This window comes from Muntiacus reevesi, chromosome 21 (genome assembly GCF_963930625.1).
Source record: "Muntiacus reevesi chromosome 21, mMunRee1.1, whole genome shotgun sequence".
Lineage (NCBI taxonomy): Eukaryota > Metazoa > Chordata > Mammalia > Artiodactyla > Cervidae > Muntiacus > Muntiacus reevesi.
The window spans coordinates 47,128,952-47,148,384 of NC_089269.1; the positions used below are offsets into that span (position 1 = coordinate 47,128,952).

At 38.5% G+C, this 19,433-nt stretch overlaps 1 protein-coding gene and 1 non-coding gene across 2 annotated transcripts; one reads left to right on the plus strand and one right to left on the minus strand.

The window, feature by feature from the left end:
• Window positions 1-3,800: 3,800 nt before the first annotated feature.
• LOC136152559 (U6 spliceosomal RNA) lies at window positions 3,801-3,907 on the minus strand. The gene has a single exon (XR_010660235.1). It is a non-coding gene; the product is annotated as a U6 spliceosomal RNA (small nuclear RNA).
• Window positions 3,908-12,560: 8,653 nt separating this feature from the next.
• On the plus strand, window positions 12,561-13,082 carry KRTAP13-1 (keratin associated protein 13-1). The gene has a single exon (XM_065913742.1). It carries the CDS (start codon window positions 12,576-12,578, stop codon window positions 13,080-13,082), a length of 507 nt encoding a protein of 168 aa, XP_065769814.1. The 5' UTR covers window positions 12,561-12,575.
• Window positions 13,083-19,433: the final 6,351 nt, after the last annotated feature.

Consider the following 19,433-nt stretch of genomic DNA (forward strand, 5'->3'; position numbering starts at 1 on the left):
CCAATCATCTCATCCACTGTCGTGCTCTTCGATTCCTGCACTCAATCTTTCCCAGAATCAGGATCTTTTACAATGAGACAGCTCTTTGCATCAGATGGCCAAAATATTGGAGCTTCAGCTTCAGCATCAGTCCTTCCAATGACTGATTTCCTTTAGGATTCTCACTAATCAGTTATCTAATTAAAATGAAATTAATCTGCACAAACATGGCCGGACATGTTTTATTCATTTATTAAGAAAGATAGATGATTTCCCATTTACAGAATGAAAGTTGCTACTTTCATGGCCAATAACCCATTAATCATCATGGAGCACAGCAAAGCTCCCTATCACTGCCCACTCCCCACCATCTTGCATTGACAAAATACTATGGTCTTTTATTTCTGTTTCCTAAGGAACAAGGCAGCACAACATCAGTCTATGAAGCAATAATCACATATCTTCAATTGTCAGCAAGTAAAACAATAAGGTCAATACTAAGAGGTCTGGTATCTTTCTTTTTAATAAACATTACTGATAATCTATTATGAAACAGAGACTCCAAAAAGAACATTGTCTTTCACGTCTAGATCCTTCTAATCTGATGGATTAAGACATGATGACAAGGGATTAATTTCCAAACTATATAAAAAGGTTAATACAAAAAAAAAAAAAAAAAAAAAAACTCAATCAAAATATGGGCAGAAGACCTAAATAGACATTTCTTCATAAAAGACATACAGATGGCCAACAGGCACATGAAAGAATGCTCAGTATCATTTATTATTAGAGAAATGCAGATCAAAGCTATAATGACGTATCACATCAGAATGCCCAATGTCAGAGAGTCTACAAATAATAAAAACTGGAGGGACTGTGGAGAAAAAGGAACCTCTCTACATTGTTGGTGGGAATGTAAATTTGTCCAGCCAACATGGAGAACAGCATGGAGGATCCTGAAATACTAAAAACAGAGTTACCTTATGATCTGGTGATCCCATTTCTGGGCATATATCTGGAGAAAACTCTAATTTGAAAAAAATATACGCACTCTCATGTTCATAGCAGCATAGCACCACTATTTACAGTGGCCAAGACATAGAAATAGTCTAAATGTCCACTGGATAAAGAAGATGATGTAGCTTATATATACAATGGAATATTACTCAGCCCTAAAAAGAATTTGAGCAATGCCATTTGAAGGGTCATGGATAGGCCTATAAATTATCATACTAAATGAAGTATATCAGAAAGAGAAAGACAGATATCATATAATTTATATGTTAAATCCAAAAAAAGATGATACAAGTGAGTTTATTTACAAAACACAAATAGACTCACACACATGGAAAAACAAACTTAAGGCTTCCAAAGGGGAAAGAGGGAGAGGGACAAACTGGAAATTTGGAATTAACATATACATGCATACAGCTCTTTGCAACTCTATGGACAGTGACCCATCAGTTACTGAACCCTCTGTCCACGGGATTCTCCAAGCAAAAATATTAGAATGGATTGCTATGTCCTCCTCCAGGGGAACTTCCAGACACAGGGATCAAACCTGCTCCTCTTATGTCTCCTGAATTGGCAGCTGGGTTCTTTACCACTAGCAGCACCTGGGAAGCCCAAAATATACATGCTGCTGAATATAAAATAGATGAAGAAAAATACCTGCTGAGTAGCATGGGGAACTATATTTAGTATCAATATACTAAATCTGAAACAGATTATATATGAAAGTGAAAGTCACTCGGTTATGTCTGACTCTTTGCAATGCCATGGACTGTACAGTCCATGGAATTCTCCAGGCCAGGATACTGGAGTGGTAGCTTTTCCCTTCTTCAGGGGATCTTCCCAACCCAGGGATCAAACCCAGGTCTCCCACATTGCAGGCAGTTTCTTTACCAGTTGAGCACAAAGAAAACCCATGTGTGTTTGTGTGTGTGTGTGTGTGTGTGTGTGTGTGTGTGTGTGTAACTTAATGACTTTATTGCACACCTGAAAGTAACACACCTTTTAAACTAACTATACTTCAATTGTTAAAAGTTATTGAAATGAAAAAAATCATGATGTTCAGACCTGAAGCTTCCTAAAGCATTCTGTCAGAAGTGGACCATTGCTTTGAAAACCAGATTATGCACAGTTATGAGCTCAGGTTTTCAGGGCCACAGTTGTAAGTCCTCTTGAAATTGTTTGCCTTTGGAAATACTCTATTAAAAAGGCATTATTACACTGAGATTTCAGCGTTTAAAATGAGTGCTGGAAAATTTTCATTTAATTATTTCTATTCTAAAATTAAATAAAATAGTAATAAAGCTAATTAAACATCAAGCTTTTTAAGAGAAATGAGTAGAAATTCTTAACTCTTCCTGAAAATAAGCATAAAGCATGGTTCTAATCAACCAATGAAATGAATAGATTTCCATGAGAGTATTTGGTTTGCTGTTATTCAGTCCCCAAGTTGTGTCCGACTCTTTGTGACTCCATGGATTTCCCTGTTCTCCATTGTCTCCTGGAGTTTGCTCAAACTCCACTGAGTCAGTGATGTCAAACAACCATCTCGTCCTCTGTCGTCCCCTTCTCCTCCTGCCCTCAATCTTTCCCAGCACCAGGGTCTTTTCCAGTGACTCAGCCCTTCACATCAGGTGGCCACAGTATTTGAAGTTTCAGCATCAGAGTTGAATATTCAGGGTTGATTTCCTTTAGGTTGAATATTCAGGTTGATTAATTTCCTTTAGGGAATGATTTGATATCCTTGCTGAGAGTGTTACCAATATGGAAAGCTAAACCAAGATGAATAGCAAATGAAAAACAAGTAAGGGGAAAAAAGAATGAAAAGAAGGCGAAAGTAAGAGATGGATGGTTGCTGGGGTCCAGCCTCAGCAGGATCCAGGGGTACCCTCAAGGTGAACGGCGTCGGCGAGAAAAAGAGAGAGACCAGACTGGGGGTGTGTAGTAGAGTCTGGCCAATTTTTTTTTTTTACCGTAGCTTTTATATTCTAAGTTAGTACACTTTTAAGGGAAAGATAGTTTAATAATACATCGCTCATCCTTCACGAAACCAGGGTGTTTTCTGCATACTTCTTTGTGAGAGTCTTGTACATTATCTTATGGCCTTGGGGCCTATTGACATTTTATGACCTAGGTGAATGCAAAGCTGTTTTCCGTAATCTATTCTTTTTTTTTTTTCTTTTCTTTTTTCTTTTTCTTTTTTTTTTTTTTTTTTTTTTTTTTTTACTATTATCTGGATTTATTTTTTTTTAATTTTTTTTATTAGTTGGAGGCTAATTACTTCACAATATTTCAGTGGGTTTTGTCATACACTGACATGAATCAGCCATAGAGTTACACGTATTCCCCATCCTGATCCCCCCTCCCACCTCCCTCTCTACCCGACTCCTCTGGGTCTTCCCAGCCCACCAGGCCTGAGCACTTGTCTCATGCATCCCACCTGGGCTGGTGATCTGTTTCATCATAGATAATATACATCTGTTCTTTCGAAACATCCCACCCTCACCTTCTCCCACAGAGTTCAAAAGTCTGTTCTGTACTTCTGTGTCTCTTTTTCTGTTTTGCATATAGGGTTATCATTACCATCTTTCTAAATTCCATATATATGTGTTAGTATGCTGTAATGTTCTTTATCTTTCTGGCTTACTTCACTCTGTATAATGGGCTCCAGTTTCATCCATCTCATTAGAACTGATTCAAATGAATTCTTTTTAACGGCTGAGTAATATTCCATTGTGTATATGTACCACGGTTTCCTTATCCATTCATCTGCTGATGGGCATCTAGGCTGCTTCCATGTCCTAGCTATTAAAAATATGGAAAGCTTCACGAATTTGCATGTCATCCTTGCGCAGGGGCCATCCTAATCTTCTCTGTATCATTCCAATTTTAGTATATATGCTGCCAGGGCGAGCACCGTAATCTATTCTTTAATGAACACAAATGTCAGTCCTTTTGGAGAAGTTATCAGTTAAATTTATCTAAAAGGTTTACCACACAAAGACTGCAGCTCCAGTGAGGCAGCCCCTGTTTAGCATTCCTGGTTAAAATTAACAATTCTAAACTCTTATTTTTCTAAATCTTTAACTATAACCATTTTTAGAATAATATTTTTATGTTCTCTAATAGGGCTTCCTCACTCCCGAAGGGCTCTGTGCCAATTAGGGCCTTTATGTGATCAGGTTCTTTATGCCGTTTATGATTAAGGTGTTGTGAGCAGTTATGTGCATTAGTACGCATTTGCCAAGCAGGCTAGAATGCCAGCAAAGGGGTCTAAATTGAAACACTCCTTTCATTCTGGAAAATCTTATAGGATACCACCGTCCAGCAGACATATTAATTACAGTTCTAAGTTGATTCTGTTTGAAAAGAGATCAGGGAAGGCTTTCTACCCATGTCACAGAAATTAGTCTAATATAGCAAGCATCAGAAAGACAGAGATCATCTTTAAGGTGAGCACCGGGGCAGCTTTTCGAAATCTCTGAAGTCCTGATCTGCCTTGCTTGTCAGGTCTCCTCCTCACGACCTTGTCATGGGTGGGATCTCATGTGCTGGCTCCCAGCAGATGGTGATGAGGAAAAAAAAAAGGGAAACAAGAGAAAAATAATAAAAGAAGCAAAACAGTCTGTGAGTGAAATCCTAACTTAATAAGTTAGGAAGTCATTTATAATGGGTTTTGAACTTCTGATTCATACCATAAAGGTTTAAAATAGTGCTTTCTGCATGGGATTGCAATTGCAGTGAATATTCCAGATTGATTTCCTTTAGAATTGAGTGATTTAATCTCCTTGCTGTCCAAGGGACTCTCAAGAGTCTCCTCCAGGACCACGTTTGAAAGCATCAATTCTTCAGTGCTCAGCCTTCTTTATGGTTCACCTCTCCTATCCATACATGACTACTGGAAAAACCAGAGATTTGACTATATGGACACTTGTTGGCAGTGATTTCTCTGTTTATTATCATGCTGTCTAGGTTTGTCATAGCTTTCCTTCCAAGGAGCAAGTTTCTTTTAACTTCATGGCTGCAGTCATGGTCTGAAGTGATTTTGGAGCCCAAGAAAATAAAGTCTGTAACTGTTTCCATTTTTTCCCCTTTATTTGCCATGAAGTGATGGAACCAGAAGCCATGATCTTCATTTTTTTAATGTTGAATTTTAAGCCAGGTTTTTCACTCTCTCCTCTTTTACCCTCATCAAGAGGCTCTTTAGTTCTTTTTCACTTTCTGCCATTAGAGTGTTATCATCTGCTTATCTGAGGTTATTGATATTTCTCCTGGCAATCTTGATTCCAGCTTGTGAGTCATCCAGTTCATCATTTTGCATGATGTACTCTGCATAGAAGTTAAATAAGTAGGGCGACAATATATAGTGTTTATGTACTTCTTTTCTAAATTTGAAGCAGTCTGTTGTGCCATGTTTGGTTCTGTTGCTTCTTGACTTGCATACAGATTTCTCTGGAGACAGATATGGTAGTCTGTTATTTCCATCTCCTTAAGAATTTGCCACAGTTTGTTGTGATCCACATAGTCAAAGGTTTTAGCATAGTCAATGAAGCAGAAGTAGATGGAATATAACTCTGCCATAAAAATAATGAAATGATGCCTTTTGCAGCAAGATAAGTGGACCTAGAGATTATTACACTAAGTGAAGTAGGCTAGAGAAAGACAAATGTTCCATGATATCACTTATATGTGGAATCTAAGAAATAGTACAAATAAACTTATTTACAAAACATACTTAGACTCACAGACATAGAAAGAAAATGTATGGCTATCAAAGCCCCTTTTGGAGGAATAAATTGGGAATTTGGCATTAACTGATACACATTGCTATATATAAAACAAATAAACAACAAGGGCCTACTCTATAGAACAGATAAGTATATTTAGTTTCTTGTAATAACCTATGATGGAAAAGAATCTGAAAAAATATATACATGCAACTTTGCTGTATACCGGAAACTAACACAACATTGTAAATTAACTATGTTCCAATAATTTAAAAAAAATAAATTCTGAGTGACCAAGCATACTGTATTCCATAATACCTTATATGTTTGTTTGTTTTATTTAAATTTCATATTTTTTTAAATACTCAAATCTTGGTGTTAGGGTAAGTTTAAAAGTCAGTATAAAAAAAGAACAAGAAAGGATGAAGGAACCTTGTGCTTAATTCCAGGACTAAATAGGCTAAATTATGCTTTGCACTGTACTTAGCTCAGTCATGTCTGATTCTTTGTGACCCCATGGAATGTACCCTGCCAGGCTTCTCTGTCCATGGGATTCTCCAGGCAAGAATACTGGAGTGGGTTGCCATGCCCTCCTTCAGGGCATCTTCCCACCCTAGGAATTGAACCCAGGTCTTCCACATTGGAGGCAAAGTCTTTACCATCCGAGCCACCAGGGAAACCCAAACTATGCCTTACAGCTCTTTAATTACTTTTATCAAAACCTCAGTCTGCTTTGTCGAGGACAGAACTCTCCGGGCACCAGCAATGTTGCCAGATGCAACAATTTTTGCATCATAGAACTTGAGCACTGAAATGGGAAAATGAGTGAACAGAATTAAACAGTTTACACTGCAAATTGAGCAAGAAAACAAAAAGAAAGACCCTAAATTAGAGATTTCTCTTTAGTTAGAGTTCTCTCCAGTTGCCTCCAACAGATATTGGGGTACCATAAGGGTGCTCAAGTCATGTCCAACTCTTTATAATTCCATGGATTGTAGCCCTCTGGGCTCCTCTGTCCATGGAATTTTCCAGGCAAGATTACTGGAGCATGTTGCCATTTCCTACTCCAGGGAATCTTCCCAACCCAAGGATCAAACCTCCATCTTGGTCTCTCCTATGTCCACTGCTGTACTTAACCAACCTATCACTACAAGACCAATCCACTCCAGAGAAAATAGGGCTCCATTCTTGTCTAGGCATCTGTCTAGTTAGAAGGGTGGACTGCCTAGGAAACAAAAATCTCAAGTAATCCTCTACTTTTAAACCTTGAAAATCCAGAAACACCTTGGAATAAACTCTTACTCTTCAGCATCCTTTTTTCTGCTCTCCTCACTATTCTATATCCATATTCTCCCCAACCTGCCTACCCCATCTCTGCAGTTGAAGAGGGTTCACGGACAGAAAGCTAATTCAACCCTATGTTTCTTTCCTGAGGTTAGATGAATAAAGACAGAGGAAATATGGAGCTGCCTTTTGTATGCTACTTGTCATGCCTTCAATCAGTAAGGACTTTGGGAAGAAAGAAATGAGGCAGGAGATGGTGATGCCTCTGATCAGGAAGAGGCCAATATCCTCAAAGTGGCAGGAGAGGAAACTTACTCAAACACACATCTTCCAGCATTTTCTCTTTTTGCTATCTCACTACTTTCCAATCCAAAGACTTGGCACCAACTGGATAAATCCAAGCCAAAACTGCCAAATCTGTTAATAGGTACTGTCAAACTTCCCTCAACTACCCAGTCAAAGAAAAACCAAAAAGTAGCTAGTAATTGTACAATCTTTTTGTGCTTTATTTCATTTAAGATATCTGCCATCTGAATTCTCTTTTCAGTCAATCGACATATATTTATGGAGTACTTACTATATGCCATGGACCGTTTCAGTTTCACTCATATACTCAATATGTCAATCATCTGATTTTTAACTAAAACCCCATTTTTATTCTGCCTCCCAAATGTAGCTATGTCTGTGAAAATTGCTGCTTTCTCCCATATTTATAGTGAGTCATTACTAGTCACCATGAGGCCATCTGCTCAAAGCCACTGAGTAGCAACATGCAGCTTTTGTTTAATCCCTAAGATGCTGCATTCTGCAGGAAGGATAGTCATGCTACTAAATCCATCTTCAGCATTCCTAAACAGCAGCATATATAACAGCTATTATATTTCTGCAGTAGCAAGAAGGGAAACAGCATATTATTAGCAGGAACTGTCCATTACAATAGACTTATGATGTTATAAACAGAAAATAGATTTCCTTTTTTTCTCTTTTTAATATTGTGCTTTACGTTCTTGGAAATGCAATTCTTGTACAAAAGTGGTTACACTTGTCAGGCATACTGCACGATTTCACCCAGCGATAAGCATCTCCTATGGGCAGCTGGCTAAATGTTAAACCTTTAACAGTGTTGGTGCATCACGGTCACAAGTGGAGTGGCCGGGAAAGGAGTTCAATCACTTGAGATTCTAAAAAATCATTAGTTTCAGGTTGGTTTGTTGTGTATTCAGCATTAAGATTTAAGTCTTTACCCAGTATGTAAAATCCTGCTGACATATAAAGTCAGAGGATCACAGACATAAGTGAGGCAGTTTAATTGACTTGTGATCTGTTCCATAACTGAATATTCCAGCCCAAGAGCACAGATACATGATATTTTCCTATTAAACACAGGAGAATATCCTTCACAATTTGTTTTCACAAACATTTTTTTTTAATTCTTATTTTATAATAGAGTACAGTTGATTAATAATGTGTTAGTTTCAGGTGTACAAGAGAGTGATTCAGTTATACACACACATGTATATATTCTTTTTCAAATTCTTTTCCCATTTAGGTTATTACAGAGTGTTGACTAGAGTGTCCTGTGCTATAGAGCAGGTCTTTGTTGGCTATCTATTTTACATACAGCTGTGTGTACATGTCAACCCCAAATTCCTAATCTACCCCTCTTTCCCACCTTTCCCACCTTCTCCCCCATACCCTCCCCTCCACCAGTCCTCATATTTAGTCGCTCAGTCATGTGACCCCATGGACTGTAGCCTGGCAGGCTCCTCTGTCCGTGGAATTTTCCAGGCAAGAATACTGGAGCGGGTTGCCATTTCCTACTCCATCCTCCACTTCCAGCCCCCCACAATTGTCCTCTGAAGTCTTGAGTCTGTTTCTGTTTTGAGTTCATTTGTATAATTTTTTAAATCTCTAAGTTATCCCTCATTCTCCTATTTATAATAGCATTAACAGGATAAAAGCAGTGCTGGCTCTATGATTAATGGTAACTGAAACTACTGGGTGTTCAGAGACTTAGAGATCTAGTGGACACATACTCCATATGAATGGAGCAGCTTGTGTTCAGCTCCAGGCAATGGCAAGAAAGGGGACCAGGTAGATCTTCAGAAATTTTGAAAGTCATAAGTCCACATTCCGTGTGATCTTCTGATTTTTAAACATTGACAACTAGTTTGTGCAGTAAACTTGTGCTTGGGCAGTAAACACATTTATGTGGGTTTGTTTATGAAAACTTTGAAACTAGAATACTTGACTAGTATCTGTTTCAAAATGGAATAGGCATTTTCAGACAACTAAAAGTTTAGACAACTTGTCCCCAGCCTTCCAGCTATAAATATATATAATTAATAGCTATACATAGTCAAAACAAAATGATCCTGTGTGTTCAGTGGCTCAGTTGTGTCCAACTCTGTGACCTGATGAACTGTAGCCCTCCAGGTTCCTCTGTCCATGCGATTTGCCAGACAGAAATACTGGAGTGGATTGCCATGTCCTTCTCCAGAGGAACCTTGCCCACACAGGAATCAAAACAGCATCTCCTGCATCGGCAGGCAAATTCTTTACTGCTAAGCCACCAGGGAAGCCCTATAATGCAGCAAAAAGATGTGAGAAGGAATGAAGAGTAAACAAAAAAATATTCCCCGGTGGCTCAGTGGTAAAGAATCTATCTGCGGTGCAGGAGACCCAAGTTCAGTCCCTGTGTTGGGAAGATCCCCTGGAGGAGGAAACAGCAACCCACTCCAGTATTCTTGTCTGGGAGATCCCAATCCATGGAATCTCAAGAGTGAGACTTGACTGCGCAACTAAACAAAACAACAACAAATATATAATCAAATATTGCCTATGGCAACAGAGGGAAACACATACAATATGAATAGAATACGAGTAAGCATACACAAAATGAAAATAGTGAAATCATAACACATGAATTGGGATAAGGATAAATGGGTTTCACACATTTTGTATTGTACAAAAACAGTAAAAGTATTAATTAGCAAATCAACAATTGCCTGTGGTCCCTAAGGTAATACTATTCCATAGAAATTTTCTTGATGCTGAAATATTTTTTACTAGCAATTTCCAATATTAGGTATCCATTAGTCACATATTATCTGTTGTACACTTGAAATGTGATGAATACAACTGAGGAACTGAAATTTAATATAATTTACAGAAATTGAGCTTGAAACATATGACTAGAGGCTACTCTAATGGATAGTGTGCGTTTATGGTAACATTTCAATGACTAATAATGTGTATCATCCTGGAAGTCTGACAGGATGGCTGTCAAGAAATATCTTGCTTAATATATTAAATTTAAAAAAAGGCTTATCATACAGCAAACTTTGAGACTAATAAAGTAGTCCTAGTATTGTTTTTGTTTGTTTGTTTCTTTTCCTGGATATATCTTTTCCTTTTTCCTTTTCTGTTTTATTATAGTTAAGAATATCTAGTTTAGGTAGAAAATAAATTTCATTTTCATTTCAGTTTTATATATGGACTATTTTTTTTTTTGAATTGAATTTTTTACTATTTTGTCACGTGATATTTGAGTATATATACAGTCAGATTTCTACTTATGTATTTACTATTTTGTTGCTATCTGGTCCATCTTTAAATTTCTTTATGTCTCCTTTCATGCTTTTGGGGCATAATAAAATGGTTTAATGCCATAATTTTATTCTTTTGCTATTTTTTCCAAACTTTTAATTTTAAGCAGTATCTTAGATTTTAATGATCATTCTTAAATTTATTACTGTTTAGTCCCACTTATAAATTAAGAATTTTGTTAGATATGTGCACAATGTGTATTTACACATAATTCACTTATATTTAGTCCTCTTTTATGCTCCTGCATGCAATTCCAAATTTTCTTTTGTGATTATTGTCTTTTTAATTTGTTCATTTTGGGTTTACCTGATATAGAAAACTGTGAAAAGAACCTATTTGGTTATTTTACAGTAGAAAAATAATTTTAAAGAAATAGAGTATATAAAAAGTATGTTTTACAGTGAAAAAGAAAATTGTATGAAATCTGAAAGTAAAAATGTTCAGAAAGTATTCCTTGATTGGCGTTGTTCTAGATTTCTTAAAAAACTGGAAATAGAACTGCCATATGACCCAGCAATACCACTTCTGGGCATACACACCGGGGAAACCAGATCTGAAAGAGACACATGCACCCCAATGTTCATCGCAGCACTGTTTATAATAGCCAGGACATGGAAGCAACCTAGATGCCCATCAGCAGATGAAAGGATAAGGAAGCTGTGGTACATATACACCATGGAATATTACTCAGCCGTTAAAAAGAATTCATTTGAATCAGTTCTAATGAAATGGATGAAACTGGAGCCCATTATACAGAGTGAGGTGAGCCAGAAAGATAAAGAACATTACAGTATACTAACACATATATACGGAATTTAGAAAGATGGTAACGATAACCTTATATGTAGGGCAGAAGAAGAGACGCAGAAGCACAGAACAGACTTTTGAACTCTGTGGGAGAAGGGGAGGGTGGGATGTTTCGAAAGAACAGCATGTATATTATCTGTGGTGAAACAGACCACCAGCCCAGGTGGGAGGCATGAGTCAAGTGCTCGGGCCTGTTGGGCTGGGAAGACCCAGAGGAATCGGGTGGAGAGGGAGGTGGGATGGGGGACCGGGATGAGGAATTCGTGTAACTCTATGGCTGATTCATATCAATGTATGACAAAACTCACTGAAAAATTAAAAAAAAATAAAAATAAAAATTAAAAAAAATAAAAAAAATAAAATAAAAATAAAATAAAAGAACCTATTTGGTTATTTTACAGTAGAAAATAATTTTAAAGAAATAGAGTATATAAAAAGTATGTTTTACAGTGAAAAAGAAAATTGTATGAAATCTGAAAGTAAAAATGTTCAGAAAGTATTGCTTGATTGGCGTTGTTCTAGAAGAGAAAGATCTCTAGAAAATTTAAAATACGGAAGACAAGAGGGACAATCTGTATACATGAAAACCCACAAACTATAATGGTATTGAACTTTTCAATTTTCCCTTTCCAAAGAATTTGAGAACCAAATGTATATAAAAATAATTTTAGACAATGAAATAAGTTTAGAGAAAGAAACTTATTGATGGCAAACAGAGTGTCTATACCGCTGACAAAGAAAGACTATTAATATTTACTTCATTTTAATCCCTGCCCTTAGAGTTAAGCATCCCCAGCTGATATACAGTCAAATCCACGGAGGATCTCAAACCATTGAGAAGAGTAGGGTATTTTCTGGCAGTGATGGCATTAAAGGCAGGTAGTCATAGAATTTCTGACTTAGGAACACGTCAACAGCTTAGTCCTTTAACAATGTGGTGAATTTACCCACGAATATGAGATGAAAGGAATTTTTCATCTGCAATTACAGAAAATATTGAATTACACATTTGGAGATGAAAGATTACAAACATGAGAAAGATGACTGTGTAGAATGCCACACCCATGGCTAAGTATAAAAGCACCCCTGTCCGGGAGGTGACGTTAAACCTCAGAATCTTCTCCTAGTCCCTCACCTGAACTCACATCACCTGCGAAGATGTCCTTCACCTGCTGTTCTAGAAACTTCTCCTCCTGCTCCCTAGGGGACCGCCTGCGCTACTCAGGCGCCTCCTGTGGCTCCTCCTTCCCCAGCAACCTGGTCTACAGCGCTGGCCTCTGCCCTCCCAGCTCCTGCCAGCTGAACTCCTCTCTCTGCAGCCAGGAGACCTGCTGTGAGCCCATCAGGACCCAGACGTTCCGTGTGGTGTCCCGTCCCTGCCAGACGTCCTGCTGCCGCCCGAGGACCCCCAGGTTCTTCAGTCCCTGCCAGACGACTCTCCCTGTGTCTCTGGGCTTCAGGTCCAGCAGCTGCAGCTCCCTCAGCTCTGGATCCAGAAGCTGCTATGCAGGGGGCTGTGGATCCCGTGGCTTCAGACGCCTGGGCTATGGCATCTGTGGCTTCCCTTCCCTGGGCTGTGGATCCGGATTCTGCCGTCCAACCTTTGCCTCCAGGAGTTGCCACTCTTCTTGTTACAGGCCAACCTGTGGGTCTGTCTTCTATTGATCAGTTTGTGAAGAGTTCAGATGTTTTGAGTGATGTGTCTAATCTCTGAACAGAGCTTCTCTCATCTTCACAATCTTCAAGAAGATTAAGGGCTCATCGCATTTTTTCCAGTCATAAATTACTGACCAAAAATGGTCTGCCACACATATTTAATGATTAATTTTATTGATTGATTTGCTGAATGCATTAATGGAGTTAGTAAAATGAATGCAATATATTGCTAGATCAATTAATGAAATTTATGTTAAGAAATGAATTAATGTTAATGAGTTAGTGGAATCCTTGTTCATGTATTCACAGAATACATAAAAGCCTAAATAAATATAATAAACTCATTCAATCTGGCTTCTAAATATGCTGCTAATTTCATTGTTAGTTTTAACTGATTAAGTTTTGTGTTTTTTCTTCCTTTTGCTTTTTTATGGAGGGATATTTAGGTCCAAGTTTACTATACCTTTGAAAGCCAACTTTGGAAACCCAGTACTGACAGATTTGAACTAATTTATTGTGAGCTTTGGGGCTTACCCTGTGGCTCAGTGGTAAAAGAATCTGCCTACAATCAGGAGATGCGGGTTTGATCCCTGGGTTAGGAGGATCTCCTGGAGGAGGGCATGGAAACCCATTCCAGTATTCTTGTCTGGAGAAGCCCATGAACAGAGAAGCCTGGAGGCCTAGATCCCATGGGGGTCCCTAAGAGTTGGACACAACTGAAGCAACTGAGCATACACATCATGAGCTTTAAATATTTTCCTTCAAAACTTTTGCTTTCTGGAATCTTTATATTGCATACATAGACTTCATGTGCATAAAATCTCAGGAGTGGCATAAAACACATTTTCTTCAAAAGATGTGGGGCACTGATGTTTGTTGACTGAAGGAGGAAGCAAGGAACTTGGAAAATTCAACCACTGGGGAAAATTTTAGATTATATGGGAAGTTTTGTACATTAATTTAAAGAGCTTTCTTTGATTCCATCCATGTTGGATGGCAAAAAACCCTTATACCTTCATCTCACCGAAACTGTTATATGTAATTGATTTCTTCACAGGTGGGAGGAGGAAGTCAATTACCTTTGTTGAGAATTAATTAGGTTCATGAGATGTAGAGTCTCACCTTCTTGTATCCAAAATCCAACTAAACATGGCTGGAAAACGCAAGCCTTTCGTTTTAGAAATTATTGCTTCATTCATATCTTATCATATATTTACACACTTCTTGACTTTATGTTGCCATTCTGGTATTTTATAGATTAAATGCTTCAGAAAACAACATGACGTAAAAAGAGATAACATGTTGATACGGTCTAAAGCTAATAACAAAAAGACAGTATCTTTATACAGAGATAAAGAGAAATGTTCAATAAATTTTCCCTTTCATTGTTTTTCAGATCTCTATAAGGATCACAAGAAACACATTTTATGAACTAGTAATTTTATACATAAGGAAATGAAGACTCAAAGCAGATCAAGGATTCATTGTAGGTCCCTGTCTTACAATGAAACCAAGATTCAAGACTTTATGATAAATGACTAACTTAAGAAGTAAAGACATAAGCAATTTGGGATGGAATAAGGAGAACTTTGAGAAGATGAAATAAAATGAACAAAGCAGAGAGGTACAAATGTACTTGTGTTTAGGGAATTATTGAAAATCAAGTTACAGTTTGTATGGATTAGTAATGGAAAATCAGGCTACAGATACTTAATAGGTTTGTTTCATGTCATTGTTTTGGACATCTTGAATTTTGGATCACATTAGTCTTAGGATTCCTCTCCTTATTTATACTGTTGAGATAGCTTTCTGCTTGGTCATTTTCATTCTATTTTCCATACTTGTTTAAACATTCTTAAATACTTTAAAAAATAAAGCTTTTGCCAAATAGTATGTATAGTGGTATATTACTATATTTCCTCATTTTATATAAATATGTTCCTATTAATACATAGCACAATATAAAAGTATAAAATACACAATAAACAGCTAAACTCTTAAATCCCATACTGCAAATAGAGTAGCAGAGTTTCTGGTAGAATTTTTTGGATTCTGGAGAAATCAGGCTCACCAAGTAAATCTCTGGACTATATGCACAACTTCCTTTAGGCCAGGAGCAGGATTCTCCAAGTTGAGTTTCAGATGCAAGTAAACCCATCAGTTGGGTCAAACAGTTTGGCAAACCATTTGGTATTGGTGGTATCTGTGGTACTGAAAGATATAAAGTAAACCTGCAACGTGACATTCATGGCAACCTCAATGGAAAAATCACAACATAGGCAAATAAAATTGGAGAAGATGTTATAATCTGTAGTGAAAAATTAACATATCTTTGGAAAATCAAATCCTTTAATAATTGAGCATGGTAGAGGTACAAAACTTGACCATGAACCAAGTGATCATGAGCTGTAGCTATCCATCATGAGCTGCATTCTGATGAAAATTCCAAATCACCAAGTCGGTGGACTCAGTAGGAATCCATGGTAAGATGGAAATAGCTTGAAACTTTCCTGGTGGTCCAGTGGTTAAAACTTCACCTTCCAATGCAGGGGGTGCGGGTTGAATCCCTGGTTGTGGAACTAAGATCTCATGTGCCTTGTGGTCAAAAAACTAAAACATAGAAGAGAAGCAATACTGTAACAAATTCAATAAGGTCTTTAAAACAGGTCCACATCAAAAAAATCTTTTAAACAGAAAGTAGCTTATACAGAAATGAGCACTAGCAAAACAAGAAAGTCGGCCCAGACCACCTGTTATAAGCAGCGTTGTACTACCACTCCTTTCACAGGTCACATGTGTGGTCACACTGGGTGCCTCAAATGACCAGCTGAAGGAGGAAGGAAACAATCCCAGTGACACTTACGGATAAGTTGACCCAACCCTTTCAGTTGCACGTAAAGACCGTGATGAGATAAAAACATTTCCTCTATGGGTAGAATTGTAGGTCTAGATCTGGTTATCCACTTGTGTAAAAGAGAAAAGTAGCCCAAGTTGATAATACATCTAGATTCCTAGACAGTGGTAATTGACCTGCCCAGCTAGTTAGAGAGCTGGAAGGGAGACTATTAGAACAATAAGACAATAAAATCTGGTATACAGACTTGTTGATGGATATACACAAGTGGGTCCAAAGTGTGAAGATCTTTATTATTTCTTTTCAATGCCTACCAGAATGCATCCATCATGGAAGAGAAACTGAAAAATCAAGTTGAAAAAATGACTGTCAATTAATGCCAGCTTGCCTTTGCCAGAAGTCCTAACAACACTGGCAATGTGAGCATGTGAATAAGTGACCACAAGAGACTGTAGATGGGTCCAACAACATAAACTCCCACTTACACATCTGATACAATCAATGCCACAGCAAAGGTCCAATCTGTCAGCAATAGAGGCCTAGGCAAAACTCCCAATGTGGCATGATTCCTCAAGGAAACCAACTGGTCACTAGGGTGCAATTAAACATGCCCCCTTCTGTCATGAAAGGACCAGTGGTGCATCCTCAAACATGTGCCTACCTATTCAGAGCAAGCCTCTGTTTTTTCATGCTTATCTCAGTAGCATCCTTATTCAGGAGCTGATGAAGAATTTGATCCACTTGCATGGATTTCCTCACAAAACAGTGTCCAGTCAAGAAAGCCACTTCACAGTGAGGCAGCAAGAACTGAGGTCCATTAATATATATCAAAAACACCGGACCATGACGCTCTCTGCCTTATGGGGCATGAAATGGTCCCACTGCCAGCAAAAACTGAAGTTTGCTTGGAGCAGGCAAGCAATGCACTCAAACACCCGGTTGCAGATATCTAGTTATTATCGTTCTCAATGACCCATTAAAGTGCTTGGTACTTCCTATTTCTGCAACTGGAATTTCCAAAGATAGAAGCACTGTTCCCAAAGAGAAACTTACTAAAGGACACATCAATCAAGGGTTTCATTAAATTACAAATATGGTTGCTGGCTGAGCAGTTTGGGTTGCTTGTTTCAGGCAAAAAAAAAAAAAAGAGAGAGGGAGAAAGTTAATATCTAATCTAACAGTAGATAATCCTGATTAATAGAAAGTGGTAGCGTTACTGTGGGGATGATGCCCTGGAGGAGTAAATGGCAACCCACTCCAGGATTCTTGCCTGGAGAATTTTCGCGGACAGAGAAGCCTGGAGGGCTGCAGTCCTTGGGGTCACAAAGAATTAGACACAACTGCTGAAGCAGCAGAGCACGCAGGGCTCCTGCGGCACAGTGAGGGCAGGAGGGAACATGTGTGGGGCTCAGTGGACATACTTGGATGGCCCTTGAAGTTTTCTGTCCAATTGTGGATGTAATTTGTCCTATACAGTAACTCTGGCAAGAAAAGGGTATGGCTATCAGAGTTCATGCCAAGTGTACGCAACTATTTGCAACCCCCAAGGGCAGTGAGTAGCCCTCCAGGCTCCTCTGTCCATGGAATTCTCCAGGCAAGAATACTGGAATGGGTTAGCAGTGCCTTCTCATACCTCTCAGGAATAAAGGCAGGGACGATACCACCCAGAAATCCACTGAGACTGACAGAGGTGGTAACTGAGGGCAAGGCAAAGTTATAGTGAGTTGTGAAGGAGAGAGATAATGAATACCCATGGCAGCTCTAGGATCAAATACGGAGACAGAGTCTGTTTCATCAGGCTGAGTCACTCTTGTACATTTCCCTCGGAAGGGAGGCAGACCAGAGCCACGGAGAATCTCTTTCCTGATAGGTTGACTCTCAAGGTGCAAGTGGCAAACTGTGACAGGGACAGATATGCACTGAAACTCACATCACATCTCTTCAAGAAAAGAATAGCTATCCAGCTGTGACAGTGAGGTCACTGGACAGCCTCTCTCTGCTGGCTTCTTTCAGATCTGACTCAGATTTCAAGCCATGGTCAGGTTTCTCTCACGGCAGCCCGTTGTCAATAACTGAACAAGGTGGTCAGCTGGCTTTTTTTCTTTCACATGTCCTGCTCTTTTGCTAACTTTTGCTCCCCCATGCCTATCTCAATGCCTGCTTCCTAGAGAATCCACTGGCACATATTCTGTCTATTCTTTCTTGAAGTTTAATGTTTCCTTTTAAAATTATTTCCTTCAGTCTAAAGGACTTCTATGTTTATTTCAATGCAAATTTATCTGAGATAATTAACCCACTGGAAATTAGGACTCAGTTATTGTGCTATTCAAAGGAAAAAAATAAAATGGAGAACAGGAGTGGCAAAAGAAAAAGGTATTTTTGAAAGAAATTATAGAAAAGGAATTGACTTTGAAAGTGCACAAAAAACAAGTCTGAGGGGAGAAAAGCCTGAGTTGTTCTAGGATGTAGATCTCAGATTATTTTTAAATTTTTATGATGTTAATAAGAGTATATGAAAATACAGTAAGTCTCCTACAGATGAACAAGTTCAGTTCCAAGAATGTGTTTGTAAGCCCAAGAAAGCTAGCCTAGGTACCCAAGGAACACAGTTGGCTATACAGTACTTTACTATAATAAGTTTATAATACATGACACACAAATAATACATAAAAGACAAACACAAAAATAAATAAAATATTTTAACCTTATGGGACAACACCTTGAAAAGTACAGTGGTACAGTACAACTGCTGGCATACAGGGGCTGGCATCGAGTGAATAGGCAACAGTTAGTTACTAGAGGAGAGAGAGGAGGTGGGAGATGGGAGATCTGAAGGGTCATCAGCAACAGGAGGTGGAGGGAAAGCTGTAATTTCACCCATGCCTGACACTGATGGAATGTGTGTTTGCATCTTTGAAAGTTTGCAGCTTGAAAGTTGCATGTTTAAGCGGCCTACTGTACATATTTGCTTTCTATATTTTTCTACTCTGTTAATTTTTCTTAATGGCATTTAGATCCATAGTCTCAAGGTGAGTAGAAGAGACACCTGACTTCCCTCTCTTCATCCCTTTCCCCAGCTTCTCACACTAACGTCATTATCCCCACTCCCTCTCCATACGCCCCGTATCAATTTTTCCTGTGACTCCATCCCAGTTCAGTCTTCTGAAGTCACTTTGTCTTTGAATATTTGCCTGCTTCCTTTCTGTTTCCAGCCACTTCTCATTATGTGCCATTTTTCTTCCCTCCGTTGGATGTGAGCAGCAGTATATAATAATGTGTGACAGATGGAAAATAAATTTGAAGCATGTGAATCAGTAGTGACAAGGAGAATCAATCATGAAAAGCATCCTTATAAGAAGCAACACTATGCCACTGATCTCTTGACAGCCTAGAGAAGTGACAACATTGCAGAGCAAAACAGGAAGAGATGTACGTGGCATCACAGGCGGGGAACAGCAAGAAAGCGGGGGTGGGGGTGCTTTCCTGGCCTTAATAGAATGAAGATA